The 20,173-nt window shown below is 42.8% G+C and overlaps 1 protein-coding gene across 1 annotated transcript; it reads left to right on the top strand.

Annotated features, from left to right (window-relative positions):
- Positions 1 to 12,569: 12,569 nt before the first annotated feature.
- On the top strand, positions 12,570 to 14,583 carry LOC110936122 (uncharacterized acetyltransferase At3g50280). The gene is made up of 2 exons (XM_022178454.2): positions 12,570 to 13,527; positions 13,975 to 14,583. Exons 1-2 carry the CDS (start codon positions 12,606 to 12,608, stop codon positions 14,385 to 14,387), a joined length of 1,335 nt encoding a protein of 444 aa, XP_022034146.1. The 5' UTR covers positions 12,570 to 12,605; the 3' UTR covers positions 14,388 to 14,583.
- The last annotated feature ends 5,590 nt before the right edge of the window (positions 14,584 to 20,173 follow it).

Genomic DNA, 20,173 nt, shown 5'->3' on the forward strand with positions numbered 1-20,173 from the left:
AAGTGAAGACAATACTTACATATTTGATGAAGAACATTATAAGAAGGAATGTATTACCTCTGTTACTAATCTTCAAAGTCACCTGCAGGCTCTAATATCTTCAAAGTCACCTGCAGACTATAATAAATTTAGAGATATGACATGTAGGATTGCCTGAAATTTCCTCATAAAAATGCAAAGCCACTAGTAAATAACACAAACTCCATTAGTTTAACACTTAATTCCAACATAATCGATTATTTTAAGTTACACATATGTGAGTGGGTGTGTTGTATAATGTATTCGATGAATACTACCATAAAATTGAATATAAAAGATTAGCTGCTTTGTTTTTCAAATTCCAATAATTTATACAAATTCATAAATTCAAAAAAAAATGCCATAGTATATAAAAACAAAAGTACCTGTACGGCTATACAAACACTTCGAACAGATTCTCAAATTTCTACAAGAAGATTGCGCTTTCTTCAATGGCACCCAAAAAAAATATAGTACTGTCATTGAGAAGAATGAACCATGTCTGCTCAAAAGAAGAGGAATAATCCTTAAAGTATGCGTCCGACCACTAATTTTTTTTTCTAGCAACTCTACATTTACTCTAGAAGTCGATTAGAAAACAATTAAAAGTTTTAAACCCTAGTATGTCATCATATCGTTTCTCATTTCGAATCAAACTATGTGAACCAATATCGTATATTACATTTCTTAAAATAGTAGCATGTGTGTCAAAAATTAAAGACTAAAAAATTAGACCTTAATTCTTTCATATACAAAATGCGTTCAAGAGTCAAGACTTAATACTCCTGATTTTCAACTTATATTACATTTCTTAAAATAGTAGCATGTGTGTCAAAAATTAAAGACTAAAAAATTAGACCTTAATTCTTTCATATACAAAATGCGTTCAAGAGTCAAGACTTAATATTAGTCTTTAATTTGATATATTTTGGGTGTGTTAATTTGATATATTTTCCTACTTTATTAGAGACGGAAGATTTAGTCCCTTACACATTTGTGTTATTTTTTTTACATTGTAAGTGTATTTGGGACTGAAATTCAGTTGCTAACAAGTTTCCCTCTAAACTCTTGTATTATCCGGACAAATTTGTGACTAAAAGTTAGTCTCAAATAAGGTGCCAAAATATTAGCGACTGATTATCAGTCACTAACATCAGTCACATAAAAATCAGTCCTAAAAATTATCTGTAACTGATAAATCAGTCCCAAATATTATGTATTGGAAACTGATATACCAATCCCAAATAGTTTAATCTCTAATGATCACTTTTTTTTTGTAGTGTCACCACCACCACTCACCGGCCACCACCACCACTCACTGGCCACCACCACTACTCACAACTACCACCACTCACTGGCCACCACCACCACCACCACTCACCGGCCACCACCACCACTCACCGGCCATGATTAGGGTCAATAACCTAGTGTTATTATAAAACTCTAGCGAATAAACGTCCTACAAAACTTATGTTTTACGACTCAAATATCAAGTGTCATATTACGGTGCATTATAATAACACCATAATGATTAAATGTCCTATAAAGGTTAAAGATATAAGACCCTAGTGTCAAGTGTCCTATTAAGTTATGTATAATAAAACTCTAGCGAATAAGCGTCCCATAAAACTGAAGTTTTATGACTCAAATATCAGGTGTCCTATTAAAGTGTATTATAATAACACCATAATGATTAAGCGTCCTATAAAGGTTAAATTTATAAGACCCAAGTGTCAAGTGTCTTTTTAAGTTATATTATAATAAAACTCTAGCGAATAAGCATCCTATAAAACTCATGTTTTATGACTCAAATATCAAGTGTCCTATTACGGTGTATTATAATAACACCACAATGATTAAGCGTTCTATAAAGTTTAAAGTTATAAGACCCAAGTGTCAAGTGTGCTATTAAGTTAAGTTCTAATATGACTTCGACTAGAAAGGGTCCTATAACACTGAACATTTATGACTTAACTACAACGTGTCCTATCAAGTTATGTTATAATAGGACCCCAGATGATCAAGTGTTCTAATACAGTACCGCATAATGGGACACTAACAATTAAATGTCTTATAAAATACTTTATTAGGATCTACATTTTAAGTGTCCTATTAAATTATATGATAATAGGACCCCAAAAAATTATCCATCCTATTAAATAGTTTTTTAGGACACCGGTTTAGTAGAGTATATCATAAAAGGACCCCAAAAGTTCATTAGTCCTACTAAATAGTTTTTTAGGACCCTCTTTTACAAGCGTCCCACATAAAAGGTCCTAAAAATCCATTTTTGTTGTAGTGATCGATGAAAAAGTCGATAACCTCGCAGCTTTTCGATGGAAGTGTTTCCTTGATTGTTACAAAGGCTACCACCAGGTACAAATGGCAATCGAAGACTAAGATAAAACGGCATTCCGTACGCCCACCGGAAATTACTGCTACACAAAAATGCCGTTCGGGTTACGTAATGCAGGCGCAACCTATCAAAAATTGATGAACGACACTTTTCACGGCCAAATCAGCAAAAGTGTCGAGATCTATATGGACGACCTGGTCGTCATGAGCATGGAGGAGGATACCATGCTCACCGATATTGAAAGAACATTCCAAACTCAGCGAAGCGTCAACATGAAGCTCAATCCCGGGAAATGATCGTTTGGAATGGAGGAAGGCAAGTTCCTTGGATTCATCGTAAGAAAAGATGGATTCAGGGTAAACCCGGAAAAAGTTCAGGCGATCGAGCGCATGCCATCGCCTTCCACGATGAAAGAAATGCAACGACTAGCCGACAGGCTAGCCGCACTAAATAGGTTCTTAGCCAACCACGCAGCTAAGTCATATCCTTTCATCAAAACCTTTCGGAACTGTTTAAAAAAGGAACAATTCCAATGGACCGCAGAGGCCGAAAATGCTTTCCGGGAGATGAAAGAGTGTTTGATACAACTCCCAACTCTAACCGCACCACGCAAGAAAGAACCACTTATCTTGTACCTATCCGCCGCAGACAACGCGGTAGGCGCGGTACTCATAGTGGAGCGAGAGGGAGTTCAAACACCCATCTACTACATCAGCAAAATGCTTAACGACCCAGAGATAAGATACTTCGTCATGGAGAAGTTGGTGCTCGCACTGGTACATGCGTCAAGACGGTTGTGACGTTACTTCGCAACCACGTCATTACGGTGCTAACCAACTATAGGATCGGCCCGATCCTATCCAAACCTGACATCTCTGTGAGATTAGCAAAATGGGCAATTGAACTGGGCGCACACACGCTGAACTATAAGTCGCGCCCCGCAATCAAAGGCCAAGTTCTGGCAGATTTCGTTGCCGAAGTACCAACAAATCGCATCCCAGAATGCAAAAAAGAACAAAACCCTGCACCACCACCATCCTCTTCAGAAACCTGGGCACTATATACCAATGGTGCATCGAATGAAGAAGGTGCAGGCGCGGGTCTGCGACTCGTCAGCCCCGATGGCCAAGAGCATACCTATGCAATCCGCCTCGATTTCAAAAGCACAAATAACGAGGCAGAATATGAGGCTCTATTGGCAGGGCTACGTCTGGCAGTTAAGCTCGGCGTACAACATCTAGAAGCACACGTCGACTCCTTGTTAGTTGCAGGGCAGGTGCGCGGTGACTATGCCGCAAAAGGGGATATCATGATCCTCTACCTCGAGCAAGCCTTGCAACTGAAATCAAAATTCACTTCCTTTAATATCCATCATATCAACAGAAGAGAAAACAAATCCGCGGATGCACTGTCAAAACTCGCATCCACCAGCTTCCAACACCTGGCAAAGGAGATACGCATTAAGATTCTGCAAAATCCCCCAGTACCCCTGCGCTAAGTCAATGTCATCCAGTACAGAGCAACATCCTGGATGACACCAATCATTGCATACTTGCAATCAGGTGTTACTCCCGAAAGCAAGTCAGAGGCACGTAAGTTGCAATACAACGCGTGCCATTATCAAATGGGAGACGGTATCCTATACCGTAAATCATACATGGGGCCACTCCTACGCTGCGTTGATCCACAAGATGCTACATACCTTATCAGAGAGATACATGAGGGAATATGTGGCATACACGCAGGCACACGCATGGTAGTGGCCAAAATTATGAACGTTGGGTATTACTGGCCCGGTATGCACCTGGATGCAGTCAAAGTCTTGCGCAAGTGTTTTAATTGTCAGCATCACGCTCCCAAGACCTTGCATCCCAAAAACAACTAGATCCTTGTCACCACCGCATGGCCCTTCCAAAAATGGGCAATTGTCGTGGTAGGACCATTTCCAGACGCACCAGGTGCGGTGAAATTTATCATAGTAGTTGTGGATTACTTCACAAAATGGGTAGAGGCAAAACCACTCGCCTCAACCACCGCTATGATAACAAGGAAATTCATCTGGGAACACATCATCTGCCGTTTCGGTCTACCAATGTGCATCGTTACCGACAACGGCACCAACTTCGCTGCCGACGACTTTCAAAAATGGCTAGAAGAACTACACACTGAACACATATTCTCCTCAGTGGCACATTCGCAAGGGAATGGCCAAGTTGAGAGTATCAATAAAAGTCTAGTCGAAGGCATCAAAGCACGGTTGGGAACAGCCAGACGCGGCTGGGTCGATGAACTCCCAAGTATCTTATGGGCCCACAGGACAAGCCCAAAAACAAGTCACGACGAGACACCCTTCAGCGTGGTCTATGGCTCGGAAGCGATGATCCCCGCGGATGTAGGTCTTCCCTCACCTCGGATGTTGGCTATCAATAAAATAGCCAACAATGAGGAACACAGGCTTGACTTGGACCTCCTAGAAGAAAGGCGTGAAAACGCTGCCATCAACGAGGCCAAGTACAAAACCAAGCTTGAAAAATACTACAATTCACGTGTGCGCGTTTGTACTTTTAACCCGGGAGACTACATCCTTCCCGATAACGAAGCATCTAACGCTGAACGCCAAGGAAAACTTGACCCCAAGTGGGAAGGACCCTACTTCATCTAGGAGGTCTTGGGCAAAGGCGCGTATAAACTACAAACGTTAGAGGGCGAAGCTATCGCACGCACATGGAATGCACAACAGCTCCGACACTGTTACATGTAAGCAATGTTTTTACATTTTCCATGTAACCTATCGGGCCGCAGGCCATTTGCAAATAAATAAACGAACGATTAATACAATATTGCTTATTACTACTATTACAAATGCGTGTTCCACTTTGCGGTATCTGCAAAAACAGATTGGCAAAATCTTCATTGGCGATACCCACACAAAGTGGTGACCACACACAAATATTGTAATAGGCCAGCAAAGGCAAAACATTAAGTGTCTATCCGGCCGGATACACACATACGGTTTTTACAAAATCTACACAATTCCTAAACCTTAGCGGGACAAACACAGGAATTGACTATACTCATACGACAAAGGTATAGAGTATACCCAACCGCGCTTCACAGCTGGTAGAGTTCTTCATACTTGCATATCACCTAGATATGCAAAAGGCAAATTCAGACTTAGTGTTATTCACAATAACATTAACTCATACGAGTTCAAACATGCAAGTAATAACAACGCTTGTACAAATTGAACAAAAACGGTTAAACTTTATATTCAAAAAAATTTCTACACCCACGCGGTGTATAAGAAATTTACATAAAGTCTTTAACATTTACATTAAGGAAACAAAAAAGGGCACGCAGGCCAACCTAGTCCTTCTTTGTACCGCTGGTACCCGCGCCACCCTTGCCGTCACCAGCAGTCTCTTCCTCTTCCGACTCTTCAGCATCAGCATACAACATCCGTAAATGGTCTACATAGTTTTCCGCATCCAAACATTCGTCATGCTTCTCAAGGGCGGAAATATACATGTTGTGGTATGCGGCAAGAGCGGCAGGAAGAAGCCCTTCTGTATCAACGCCATGGAACCCGGACCTTTCATCAGTATATCCGCCTCGGGATAGAACGCTGATATGACTGATGCATCGATTATAACCAGCTTTTAAACCAGCATCCCGCGCGCGCTGCCTAATCTGGTCTACACCAGTTGCGTTCTCAGGGGCATCAAAGATAGCCTTAACAATCTGCAAAGCACATGCAATAAGGTTATCATAAGCAAACATAAACAAAAACAAAGACATCGGATACTTACATGCCCGATACCGTGATCACACATCCAGTCGCGATCGTCCTTGAGCTGGTTAAATGAAGAAACAAGGCTACTCTAGCCTCATCAACCTCCCTTGCCCGCGCTTCAGCCTCGGCCGCGCGAGCAGTGACCTCAGCAACAATGGTCACCTGGTTCTGCACTTCAGCCTTTCAACAAACAAATAAAACAAGTATATAAACATACTTATGAAAGAGAAATACAAGAGCAAAAATAACTCATACCTGGAGGCCCTCAACAGTCTTGTTTAAGTTGGCACGGTCAGCATTTGCCTCCTCAAGCGCCCTGGCAGCGCGAGCTTCCACTCCCTTTGCATCTTCAAGAGCCTTGGCAATGCGGGACTCAGCCTCCTTAGCCTTTTGGGCAACCGCCTCAGCTGCGGCCTTCTCCTTGACCAAAGCAGTATTCGCTGCCTTGGCATTAGTCAGATCCTGACGAACACGAAACAACGTTTCATTCTGTTTTGCCCATGATTCCTTCCAGCTCTTGCGCTCATTAGAGAGTGTTTCTTTCCAACTCTTGCACTCATCAGAAAGTAACTTGGCGAGAGTACGGACCTGTTTAAGGCCAGCAGTTGCAGCCCACTCCTCAGTCTGCTTATGCTGCTCAAAGGCAGCCTTATCCCTTTTGAGCCGCTCCGCACCCTCACGAGCAGCCTTCACCAACTCTTCTGCCTCAGCCCGCAAGCGAGCAGTTTCCTCCTCCCTGCGCCCCAACACCTTGTAATCTTCCATAATGGCATTCGCCACTATGGAACTCCCCACAAGCATGGAGGAGAGTTGGTTGATACGGAGCTCACGGGGTAAGGCGCGGGTACGGTTAACTTCAAATGGAGTGCCCAAGCCACCCAAAATCTCCTTACAAGCAGAAGGATCACTTGAAATGCCATCCCCCTGCATAACACTCCAGGGGGGGTCGGTGGTAGGTTGTACCCCGATCCTCCGTGTAGGTGCGGAAATAAAACTCCAATTCAGACTCTCCAGGCTGAATGGGAGGTCCTTCATAACCCGCACCCCCAGAAGCCTTCTCGGCAGCAGGAGTCTGGTGCTTTTCAGCATCAGACTATTGCTTCTCCCCATCAGACTTTTGCTTATCAGCATCCGAAAATTTTAGGTTCAGATCACCGGTATCGTTCGGGGAGATAAGATTATCAGAGGAATCAACCGTGTCAAAGATATGAGCCACGGTCTTCCTCCCAGTATCCTCTGCCCGCACAGAGGGCTCACTCACCACCTTGACGAAAGGGTTTGAAAATTCCTTGTTAATCCCCGCATCCGCAGCCGTGTCATGCGGGGGAGAGTGGGGAGCATCAAAGATAGAGAACCCTTCGTCTTGCGGTTCTACGAATAAAGCAACAATAACCATCAAATAAGTTACCGCGGCAAATACTTACAAAGGTTATAGGTCACTTACCAGCCGCAACCAAAGGCTTTGCCTGAGAAACAGCAGTGGTCCGCTTGGTCTGTATCCGTGAACGCTTTTTCTCACAAGCATCAGCAGCCTTCTCTGGTTTTCTCTTCCTCTCATTTACAGGTTTGGAACCCGCAGAGGTCCCACCTGCAGCCGCACCACCACCTGGAACACCCAAACCCTTAAGGGTGTCAGATACTACCACGTAATCGGTATGTCTGCGGTAACAAGAACGAGAGATACATGCCGCATGCGGCACCAAAGAAGGCACAGCAGTAGCCTCAGGTTTTTTATTCTGGCGGCCCCGCACAAGTTTTTCTGCATGCTTCGTCGGGACAGTCTTCGTTTCAAACTTTCCCAGAGCCCCAAGATTACCTGTGTTTAAACAATCAAGCAATCAAATCACAAGGGTGAACTTCTTTACAAAGCAGTTACGAAGGTTATGGATTATACCTTTGCCTTGCGGCAGGGGTGCATTCAGCGCATCACACTTGGGAACGCGAAAGTTGCCAACAATGTCCAGATTAAAACCATCACCTTCCGTGCACGGAAGTAGCTCAACCTTGCCCTTGAAGTCCGGATCAACTATCCTCCATAGGGCAGCATCCTCTGATAATACATTTACAATTCAGTAACATACAAGGGAATAAGAAAAACCGCACAAAACAGATGGTACTTACCACCACTCTTTTCCCGCACAACGGGCCTTGCCCTCCTATCAGGCCGGCTCAACATCATCCGCAGCACCCACAACTCAGAGTTGTCCAATTTTTTGAGTTCAATGGGTCTCAACCTGGGAAACCAATCCACCGTCTTTGCTGTGGGGAGAGCAATATCCTCCATCGGAATGGCCTCATTCACATTCCGCAGCGTCATGTTAGCAACGACCGCGATAGCCTTAACGTAGAAAAATTTCTTCTTCCACTTCGTGATACCCTTGGGAGGGGTCATCAGCTTGGTGCTCCCATACTGTTGATTGAAGGAAAAGAATCCGGTGTTCACCGTCAGCTGGTAGAACCGCCGGAAATTTTCAACGGAAATCTCCAAACCAAGAGCACGAAAGGTGTACTCGAAATTTCTGATTCGAAACATCACAAACGGACTCAGTTGGGAGATATGAATATGATAGTATTCCAACACCCGGCAACAAACACTGTCAATGGCAGTCGAAGGTTGCTATCATAGAAGAAGTCAGCCCACAGGGTGATGAACCCCGCCGGAGCATCGGCACCGGTGTCACCCTCTAGTGGGTACATAGCCCCAAACTCTCTGGGCATTTGAATACTGGTCATCAGGTCTCAAATTGACCCTTTGACCACTTTAATACCAGTAGGCCACCGTCGGGTGCACCACCATCATCTTCATCTTCTTCAGCTGCCGCCGGTGACGAATGCTCAGGGTTCTCACACTCCATATTGTGAGGATTAGATGGTTAAGCCATAGAGCTATTGAAAACAGAGAAAAGAAAACGAGTTCTCCAAGAACTTGGAAACCTCACCGGAAACTTCAAGCAATTGATCGGAGAAGACGAAGGAACTTTCTTTCTCTCACCGGGAAATTTTTGAAATTTTGAACAAGTGAGGGGAAACCACGAACGGTTTCCCCTTATATACTCATCTCAATAAATGCGGAGGGGTAACTGAATCATCATGATCAAAAAGAACGAGTTACGCGGCGACACGTGTCAGGCGACAGTCCCGCTGACGGTTACCACACGCGTGTGGCCGCCCACGCGCCTGACAAAGGAGACGTTTACACTCCTGCTACAGTGCATTAATGACCTTGGGCAGTGCAAACATCCTTTACTATCAGCACATGCAGAAAATCCTACCAACTTTCACCAACTCACACGTGCGTTCAGCCACGTATGCAACAAAAAAGCGACAACATTATCCAAAAATAAGCGGCATGCGGTTTCTCTGGTATAACCGCGCCATAACCCATACCGCATGTCGTTTTTTACATACCCCTAAAAAAAGGCAAAAAATATATATCTCTACATTATGTAAAGGGGTATAAATAATATCCTCATATTCCCACGAGCACACGTGGAATATGTGGAGATGACACACACGAGCCCGCACAGGTGTGTCAGATACTCAGAACTAGTGTTGTTCTTTAGACTGCGAAAGCCGCATCTCAGGAACAGGTAAACCGCATCACCTTGAAGTTCTTCAAGCTTCAAATCCCTCGTGTCCAGTTCACAACCACAGAGGGTACGCAAACAGTTTCTCCATAGGGAAAAAGGATGGGAATGTACGCGACCGCACATCAGCAACCCTGACTCTTGATCCTTCAAGAGCTACATCAAAGAGAAACCTTCCTTCAGAGCGAGTCTTCTGAAAGAAACCGCAGACATTCATGAGTCACTGCGGTCATATATCCAGCTACGTGAATGGTAGCTACGGAAGAGCCACGACTAAGTCGTCACACAGATGAACGAAGCTACCTCAAGGAAAACTGATTCCCAATGAAGCGTGAAGGAAAGTGGCTACAGAACGAGCGCGAACGAGATATCCAATCATCTCGAGAACCCTCGTTGAGCAACAACCGAATGAATAGTGGTAACAAGTCTGCTTATGACTTTGTTTGCCAGCTTGTGAGATGGATAGAATAAACAATGGTAGGCGTAACCATGCCTATGACCATGTTTATTTGACCATTATCCAAATTCAAATTGTTCGACCAAACACGGCCAACAATAACGCAAGTACCCCATATTGTTCGACCAAACATGGCCAACAATCCAAAGGAACGAGGTAACCGCAAAGGACGTGCGGTTACTTGAGAGCTAATTGGAAGAACAAAGGTTGGTTCGAAGTTTGTGGACATCTTCAGCCACAATCTCAGAGGTTGGTTCGACACACCAACATGTGGCACCCAACCCTGATGACATCAGAAACAGGTAGCCCACGCTACCAGATCAAAACCCTAGGCTGAGAATTTCGCATCAGACGAAACTTGCTCACCGGTACGGAAGAGGTGTCACACGACTCTACCGGGTCCCCGGCTTGATTTTCTAGAAGCAGGAGCCATCTACATGGCCTAGAATCTTCTACAACATACGCACTACCTTCTAGACACCATAGTCCAGTACTCCTCCCACATGCAACTTGCATACGGAAACAGCACTAGACTGGGGGACTTGAAGGGGTATGGTCCCAGATCTCGCGTCAGCATGACCACGAGTGACCATTACCCTTATCAAAACCCCTACTAGCTAAAGACTTATCTGTGTCCGTGCGGGCACGCGCGAACACAGTGGTCGAATCCAATCTGCCCAATGATGGAAGAGGACTTACCTGGAGTATGAGAATGGTATAGTGATGCGGCGTGGCACCGCATCTGGTGTATGAAAACGGTGTACACATAGCGATGCAGCCTAGCACCGCATCCTGTGAACACTTCTATCAATACAAGGGATCTGGATAACAGCAACAGTCACCACAAGTGGCGATGCGGCCTGGCACCGCATCCCACAGTCTTCGCCAGAAGGACAACGCGGGAACAACGGCAGTTACCGCAGGTAGCGATGCGGCGCGGCACCGCATCTTGCCCACAAGGCAAGTGGGACTGACAGTATAGAGCAAGTGGCACCAATGACAGTCGCCTGTCAGGCCATACGTAAACAACAGACTGACACTGCAGTAGGACGTGGCTTCACCTCCACAACCGACAAGCTTGACACACCTGCATAAGGGCTGCACGTCGTCAGTCCGTCCTTTCAACTCCTCCTTCACTCCTCGGCTATAAATACCAACCCCAAACCAGGTTTGTGGTATCTCTTCACAACTCTCTCACTACTACTACTTTCACACTTTGCTTCCCAAGCAAATTACTAATTCTCACGCCGGAGAGTGGTAACAAGGAGCACCCCGGCCACACCCCATCATCCTTGTTATGAGTCACGGCTTGTTTCCTTGTGCAGGAGACCAACCGGCGAACGACCTAGCCAGCGATCCTCGAGAGGAAGTGATTAACCTTTTTTGACGAGACCAGTGTCTTAACCATGCCCGGTTAACCATTGTTTCATCACATCTAGAATAAATTCAACGTAGATCCTATCACATACAAGACTAATAATAATAACAATAAAAATAATAATAATAATAATAATAATAATAATAATAATAATAATAATTGAGATTTTATTTAAATTTAAGAGAGAGATTAGAAAGATAAAAAAGTACACTTGGCAATGATTTCAAAACTGGTTTATACCTAGTATAACCGGCTGTTGGGTTCAAGGCCGGTATGATTCAGTCCAGTAAAATGGGCAAACGGCATGTTATTCAAACCGCTCTGCTGGTTCCCGTAATTTTGGTTATATCGGTTAACACCGGTACCGGCTCAAAAGTAGTTTTATTGGCCCATTCATATATTCAATTTACCTCCCAACTAAGGGTTTTAACCTATCGGCCTTTTAGTTTCCCAGTTCGTATACCATGGTGGAACCGATTTCACTCTTCCAGTTAGTTTCAGTTTCATACACAGTATTCCATCGATCAAATTTTCAATACTCAAACACGATTTCACTCTTCCAGTTTGATCGGTACATTATGTTGTTTATTGTTTTATTTGAATTGTTATGGTTTGGTTAACTTTAGAGAAAGGGTGTGTAATTTACATCATGCAGTTCATGTACAAGTTCTTTTAGTCTGTCCATCATAATGTATACAGTTCATGTGTTCTTTAGTTTGTTATGGTTTTGTTAGGTTTTTTGATTTAAAACTTAAAGTTTTATATTAATGAATTAAAGGATTAACAATTCAATCTGGTTAGACCGTCCGATACAACCTGGTTCAATCATTTCTAAGCCAGAACTAGTCTAATTTTTAAAATATTGCTAAGAGGTCATGATTATCCTCAATAATACAAGACAACAAAATATAAAAATCACAAGAAAAGACAAAGTCTATTACGCTCATTATTCATCGTCACCTTAAGTTTATTCTAATCCACAGCTAAGAGGTCATGATTATCCTTAAGTTTATTCAATGAATTCTCCAAACATTGAAATCATCTCGGATTGCTTCGTGAAGCCCAAATTCATCTCTGAAGAACCAAAGAAACCCATTTACTTCTCTCCATGGGATCTCATCATGATTTCTTTGAATTACATTCAAAAGGGTCTCCTTTTCCGGTTACCAGAAAATCAAGATTTCTCCATTACCACCTTCTTGGATGACCTCAAACACTCTCTTTCCGCCACCCTTACTCATTTCCACCCGCTCGCTGCCCGTTTAGCCACCGTCAAACACGAAAACCCGCCTTCTTTAACCGTCTTTCTGAACCCTGAGAATAGCCCCGGAGCTAGATTTATCCATTCGTCTGTTAATTTAACCGTGGCGGATATCCTTAAACCCACGGACGTGCCGTTGGTTGTTCAGACGTTTTTCGATCATCACCAAGCTGTCAATAACGACGGTCACGAGCTCTCGTTGTTGTCCGTAAAAGTGACAGAACTTGTAGACGGTATCTTTATAGGATGCTCCGTCAACCACATGTTAGTTGATGGAACCTCGTATTGGCATTTCATCAACTCCTGGTCGGAAAATTTCAATTCCAAAAGTCAAAACATCTCACGTCCACCGATTCTGGACAGGTGGATTCCGGTAGGATCCGACCCGGTTGTTAGCCTACCGTTTACCCATGAAGACCAATTCATTGATAGATCGGACTACCCATTGTTAAGGGAAAGAATCTTCCGGTTCTCGTCGGATGCACTCTCTAAACTCAAAGCAAAAGTGAATTCCGAGTGTGGTACGACAAAGATTTCCACTTTACAATCGCTCTCCTCCCTTTTGTGGAGGTGCGTGACGCGCGCCCGGCGGATTCCTGCTGATCAAAAAACCAGTTTTAAGATGGCAGTGAACAACAGAAGAAGACTATCCCCACCTCTGCCTGAAAATTACTTTGGTTAACTTAAAGTTTTCTTCATGTTCTTCTTCTTATTATTATTATCTTTTATATATGATTGGTTTATTAGATTTTAATAATCTTAAGTTTCACCTGGCCCATAATAATCCCAACTTTAAAATTTTCCTCCAACGATCTCAACTTGTAATAATTTGGTCAGCATTGATCCTTTCATAACATATAAGAATTTGGCCTCCTTAATAGATTCAAGTGCACCTATAGCCTCCTTAATTGAATTAAGTGCACCTACAGTTTGAAAAGGACCAATGTGGGCCAAATTCTTACAAGTTGGGATCGTTGGAGGTAATTTATAGAGTTGAGATTATTATCGGCCAATAAGTGAAACTTTGGATTATTAAATTCCAATAACCCTATATGATATGATATGATTGATAGGATATTTTAGACAGATATAAATTAGCGTGACATAGATCCACTGAATTTCAGGTAATATGATACAGACGGTGAGGGCAATAACAACGGTAGGGGAGTTGCTTGATCATGGTGTAGGGTGGGCCGCATTACGGTTGCATGAAGCAGTGGTGAGTCATGGTGATAAAGAAATAAAGCAATTTATGGATGTGTGGGTTAAGAGTCCGTTTGTGTCGAAATTGGGGGTCCATTTTGATAGAAATGGTGTACTTGCGGGGAGCTCGCCAAGATTTGACATGTATGGAAATGAATTTGGATTGGGGAAACCATTAGCGGTTTTGAGTGGGTATGCTAATAAGTTTGACGGGATGGTGACGTTTTATCCTGGAAGGGAGGGTGGAGGAAGCATAGATCTGGGAATTTGTCTACTTCCGGTAAATATGGTGGCTTTTGAATCTGATGAAGAATTCATGAGTGTTGTTAACTAAGAATTCCTAAATTAAATGTATTGCTTTAAATTTCTTTACATAAGGCCATGGATGTACTCTAGTATTTGGGTTGTTAACGTTAACATGGCATGTTAACTAAGATTGTAAACCACTCCCTCGTTGTGTTAAGGGGCATTAAATGGGTTGTATGTTAACATGTTAACTGGGTGTTAAGAGATTAAACCATTTCCTTTTATTCTTTTATTTTTTAAGCCAAAAACTAGAGTTATATGAAGTTAAAGAGATTAAACCATTTTCTTTTAATGAGGTAAAATAGGGCCGGCTCTTGGGCCGGCGAACTCGTGTCGTCGCCGGAGGCTCAAATTATCAAAGGGCCCGAAAGGTTTTTATATGTATATTAAATTATATATTTGGTATATGCATCCATTCATTATACAAAAAAGTGTTTGTGGTGGAGTGGAAAAAACCATCTAAAGATAATGTTTTAAGTCTCAAGTTTAAGTCTTCGCTTCAGCACTAAGGTTTTATCCTTTTGATTCATTTCCTCTTAACCACAATTTTGGGCCCAATTCATTTTGTCGCCCGATACCTAAATTTTTTTGAGAGTTCTCGTAGATGGCTCTGAGGTAAAATGAAAGGGGGTAGAATGATTGATGTGGCACTTAGGTGGAGTTTGTGATGAGTTAAAGAATAGAATGAACTTGATATCAAATATTTGTATTAATCGGAAAGAATTACCAGTGAATGTCTATATAATTGTTTCTGTCATGAATGTCTATATAATTGTTTCTGTCATTGGTTTGAGAATCTAAACCTTTCATTCACAATAATTTTGCTCAAACATAACACAGATGGCACTTAAAGTGGATGGCACATACCGCGTATTAACCCAATATCTATAACGACCATTTTGTGCCCTTTATTTAGATTTTCAACTAGTGTAACCAAGTTTCTGGTGACACTTTTGATTGTATCCTTGCACCCGTGAAACTTTCTACTATCCTTCTTGCTTCTGATTTAAACCGCTACCCTGGAGGAGGGTCAACAAAGGTAAGAGAGTCCATATTTTTGTGTGCAATGTTCCTATATCTGAATAATGATGATATGCTTTTCATTCGTCTGATTCTATTCACGCCAAAGCTGACCCGCATGCATAACGTTAATGCCCTAAAAGTTGAAAATCTAAAACAATAATTAACGTAGCAGCAACGAAATATTATTTCGGATATTCTTTTTTGGACAGGCAAACCAAGCGAAATATATTACCACAAAAACACCCAATGTGGCAAGACACTACAAGGGCAGAAAACAAAACTACATTCACCAAAAGTTACGTTGATTGAAACAAACTATAGATTAAAACTATAACTCTATAACTTCTCCACTCGCTCCATGTGATGCCTATAAACTTTGGATATTCAGCGATTTATTATGGCGTCAAGTTCATTAACCATGTATGACAAAGTAAGCAAATACCCAACATAATATTGTAATAATATTTATTAACAACTATGAAGCCATCCATTAAACATGTAAATTCAATAAATAGGGACTGACGTAATCTAATTTTGTAACCTTGCACCACACTCAGTTCGGAGGTGACCACCAAACCTTGTAATAAATATATAAGTAATTAAATAATAAAAATAATAATAAAGTAAATGTATAAGTAACTGAATAGTTAACAAAATAATCTAAAGACTCATAATAGTGCCACATATCATTCTCTCCTTTAAACTCATAAATTTTATTTATATTTATTTAATAAATTTCTTTTAATATTAATATTAATTAATAACCAATATATAAATATCACTTATTTTTATCCACATCTTTATCTAAAATTAATAAATAATATCAATTTTAAAATTTAGACCCTTTATTTTTTTTTTACTTTTAACCCAAAGTCTTTCATCTTTTGCAATTTAATCCCAACTCTTTTTTATTTTCAATTTTGGTCCACCATACTTTTCATCTTTCCCAATTTTTTCATTTCATTCTAAATTTTGTGAGTTAACGCACCACAACGTGCGTGTGGGGTTCAACATTTTGTCGTATATTTTTTTCCCCTTTAACTGGCCCGTCGCGTCACATCTGGTTTTCTGCGTTTGAGAAGTTCGTCCAACACGCGGGTCCTGGATGGACTTAGTTATTTTTTTCTATGTTTTACGTTTCGATTTAGTTTCCCAGCAACGAGCGTGCGTGATTCAAAGATTTTATGTCTGCTTTTCGCTCGGCGTTATTTTTTCCTGTTTTTATTTATTTTGTTTTTACGAGCTTTTCCGGTGTTGATCGCTGACAATAGTATAGTATTGCTACTATAATAAAGTTAGATTAGTTTTAATTTGTTTAGGAAACTACATGTTTTCTTTAAAACTAAACTCAAATCACAAGGGTCAAATGGTAAAGTGTATGATATCAAAATGTTAATCAATGTTAGAAACTGATAGTGATAATTAGTGGTTAATTGACCAGCATTAGATAATTAAACTTGGGTGGTTAATGTCGAATACCCAACCCTCGGATGACGTTGGCTGGATCTTCGGTGACGTCCAGAGCTCTTATCCTTGCGTGCTACAAAAGAATAAACCGTTAGCCTCGCCACGGAGGACCCCGGGAGGGGGATCCGTGACCAAGCTCCGGCGTGAGAGTAAGTAAACTTGCCGGATGAGATAAGGAGTATTTTCCGATGAAGATATTCACCGGAAAGTTCCTCTCTTGGTGTGAATCTAATAAATGAGTTGTGTGTAGTAAATACAAGGAATATTGGTAGGACTTTAATGAGGATGAGAGTTAATGAGAGTAGTAAATGAGAAGTTGGCCGGAGATTATACCTGCTCTTGCTCTATCCTTTCTCTTCCTTATATAATGACATGCCCTTATCTCTTAGAGGAGTGTCCTCCATGTTATCCGACGGTAATCATGGTATCTTGGGAAGGTCAGACACGTGTCTGACCCCCAACGGTGCGATATCTTTCCTCATTAATGTATAGCCGGATAAGTACAGTGATGGTGACCGGATGCTCCTTTTATCAAACATTTAATGAACCTGCTATCCCTTAGCTGTTCTCCCGCTTAAACAAAGGAGGAACCTTAGCAAGCAAGGGTACATTATTTAGTGGACTTTTAAATAATTGGGCTTCCAAAGGGAAAGGCCCAATGCGGGTAAATTGGGCTTCTCCACTGGCCCGTCGTCAAGTCATCTTTAGTCCCTGGTTCTGAGACCCGAGGCTCATGATCCAGGGCTGAGTCACAACCGCTTAAGAGAGAGATGGTTTTTCCTTTGGTGGGCCCACTCCTGATTGGCTGCCGCTTACTGTATTTGTTAATCATGACATCGCCGATTTTACTGGGGCGGGAATTAATTCCCTAGTAGCACGTGCCTTCTTTTTAAATTTCGAAGAGACCGCTGATGTGACGGTTACCTGCATGTCAGCGGTTATCTTCTTTAAATACCCCCCCCCCCTTTCAACTTCTTCCGAATTCATACTCAAATTCTCCATCTTCCTTTCTTTCCCTGTAATCACCTTCCCCATTCACCGTCTCTTCACATTATGAGTCGTGGTGGCCGATCGTCGATAAGGTCTGTCTTAACGGCGAAGGACCTGAAGTCTTTCATCGAGGCATATAATATACCGGATCGGTTTTCTCCTTCCTTACCCGGCCCCAATGAATCGGCAGAATGCACGCCGGATAGGATACCCATTTATACTCTTGCCTTCTCTTCTTGTGGGGTCCGATACCCCTTTTATGCCTTCAAGCTTGCTCTGCTTCGTCATTTCGGTGTACATTTCTCATAGATTCACCCTTTGGGGTTCATGAGGGTAGTTCATTTTGAACTGTCCTGTGCCGCTATCTCAGGGGAACCCTCCGTCCCCTTGTTCTGTATGTTTTACCGGCTTATTTCCGATGGTGACTGGTTTACCTTTGCTAAACGTCCGAACAGTGTCTCGAGGCCTTGCTACAACTTTATGCCGACTTCTACTTATCCAAAGGACTGGAAGTGCCGGTTCATCTTTGTCTCTGCGGCTATGTTACCGGAGTCCCCTGTGCCAAAGGATCTTGACGCCGCTATTGAGGATGTTGTCCCCACCCTTTCTGCAAGCGAGACCGTCCAGTGGAAGAGGATGTGTGACAATCCAACGAGGGCTTTTACTTTCTCTGAGGGGATGCTTGCTATGGGTGGTTTGAGTCCTTCCTACCCAGTTCGTCCAAGAGCCTTTTTTGGCAAGAAAGGTATTTCCTTGTTCCTAGTTTGCTTCTTACAATCATTTCCCTTTTTTATGCCTTTGGGGACCCATAGTCATCTTTGGTGTCTTGTGCAGAGATAACTTTGTGGCGGCTTCTCCAGGGTGATTCTAAGGATGTGAAATACGTGGTTGATGATGAGGTTGATCCCCGGTTGAACGCGGAGGTACAGGTCACGGGGGGATTCGTCCAGGCGGGAGGTTCTGCTGCCCTAGGTGGATCTGAGGAGGATCCTTCTGGTGGGGATGAAAGTTCTCCCGACCTTCCTCCTGTTCATCCCTCCGGTCAGAGCGACGATGAAGAAGTGGAGATACAGCTAGTTCGTAAAAGGAGGTCTGCCAGTCCCCAGCCGGCTCCCGCACCTCCCAACATTCGTCAGAGGCTTCGGAGTGCTAGTGGTCAGAAACTTCCTCCTTCTTCCAAGGCTGTTTCTGACCTTCCTCCTGCCGGGGTCAAAGGTTCCTGTCCAAGCATTTAAGGTCCTCAAGCTTAGTGAGTGCTCCATTACTAGTAAGTCATCTTTTTTCTTCTTCTTTCCTTCCGTGTCATTTCTGATTGTCCTTTTTTCTTGCTTCTTAGGGAAGCTCCCGGGAGCCTATAGAAATTCCAACTGGTCCTTCTCCTTCCCGCATCCGGGACAAAACCTCTGAGGTGGGGGTAGCTCGTTTTTCTTCGGCCTATGAACTTTCTTCGTTACATGCTACTGGGACTAGCAAACCTACTTTTCAGGAAGCCCTTGCTTGTCGATCTCCCCTTGCCCCTCTGTTTGCTGATGCCATCCCCAGCACTTATGTTCCCAAATGGAAGGTAACTAGTTCTTCCGTAATAGGGACTCCTGAAGCTGCCAGGGACTTTCTGAGTCATGCTGTCCCTCCCTCACATAAATTTGTAAACTCCGCCCTGAGGGATGATCTCTTTGAAGATCAATACAGCATGTCTTTATGTGAAAGCTTCTTTAGGGGTGCTGGGATGCTGCAAAGGATTGACGATTTGAGGAAAGCAAACGAGGGACTCAAGGCTGAACTTAAGGCTTCCCAGTTGGTTGTTGCTGGGCTTAGAGGCCAGGTGGTTGATGCTGAGAGGAGGTTACAGGAGGAGAAGGTGCATAGTCTTCTCCCCCCCCCCCTTTTTTTTCTTTATATATACATACGTATTTACTGATCCTTTGTCTAGGGAGCTGGGGCTATGCTTGAGAGGAAGGAACGGGCTTGGGAGCAGGAGATGGCGTCGTTGATCGCGGAGAAGGAAGAGCTTGCTGCAGAGCTGAAGCATGTGAGGGAAGTCGGTTCCGTTTCCCAGGAGCAGCTTAATACTATGTATGCAGATTATGGGATAACTTCAGATGATAATCAACGATTGGCGGGGGAGAAGCACTGGTTGATTACTGAAGGTTTTGGGGCTTTCCTTACTGCTGTTGCTCAATCAGAAGACTTTAAAAGCGGTTTGGAGGAGGTTTATAGGGCCTATAGGAATGTTGGCTATCAGGCGGGATTGAAGGATGGCTATGTTTATTCTGCCCAAGGCCTGGGCAGGAAAGAGACTCCTCTTTATAATTCCAAAGCGAAGAAGAGGTTGTC

The sequence above is a fragment of the Helianthus annuus genome, chromosome 4 (genome assembly GCF_002127325.2).
Source record: "Helianthus annuus cultivar XRQ/B chromosome 4, HanXRQr2.0-SUNRISE, whole genome shotgun sequence".
NCBI lineage: Eukaryota > Viridiplantae > Streptophyta > Magnoliopsida > Asterales > Asteraceae > Helianthus > Helianthus annuus.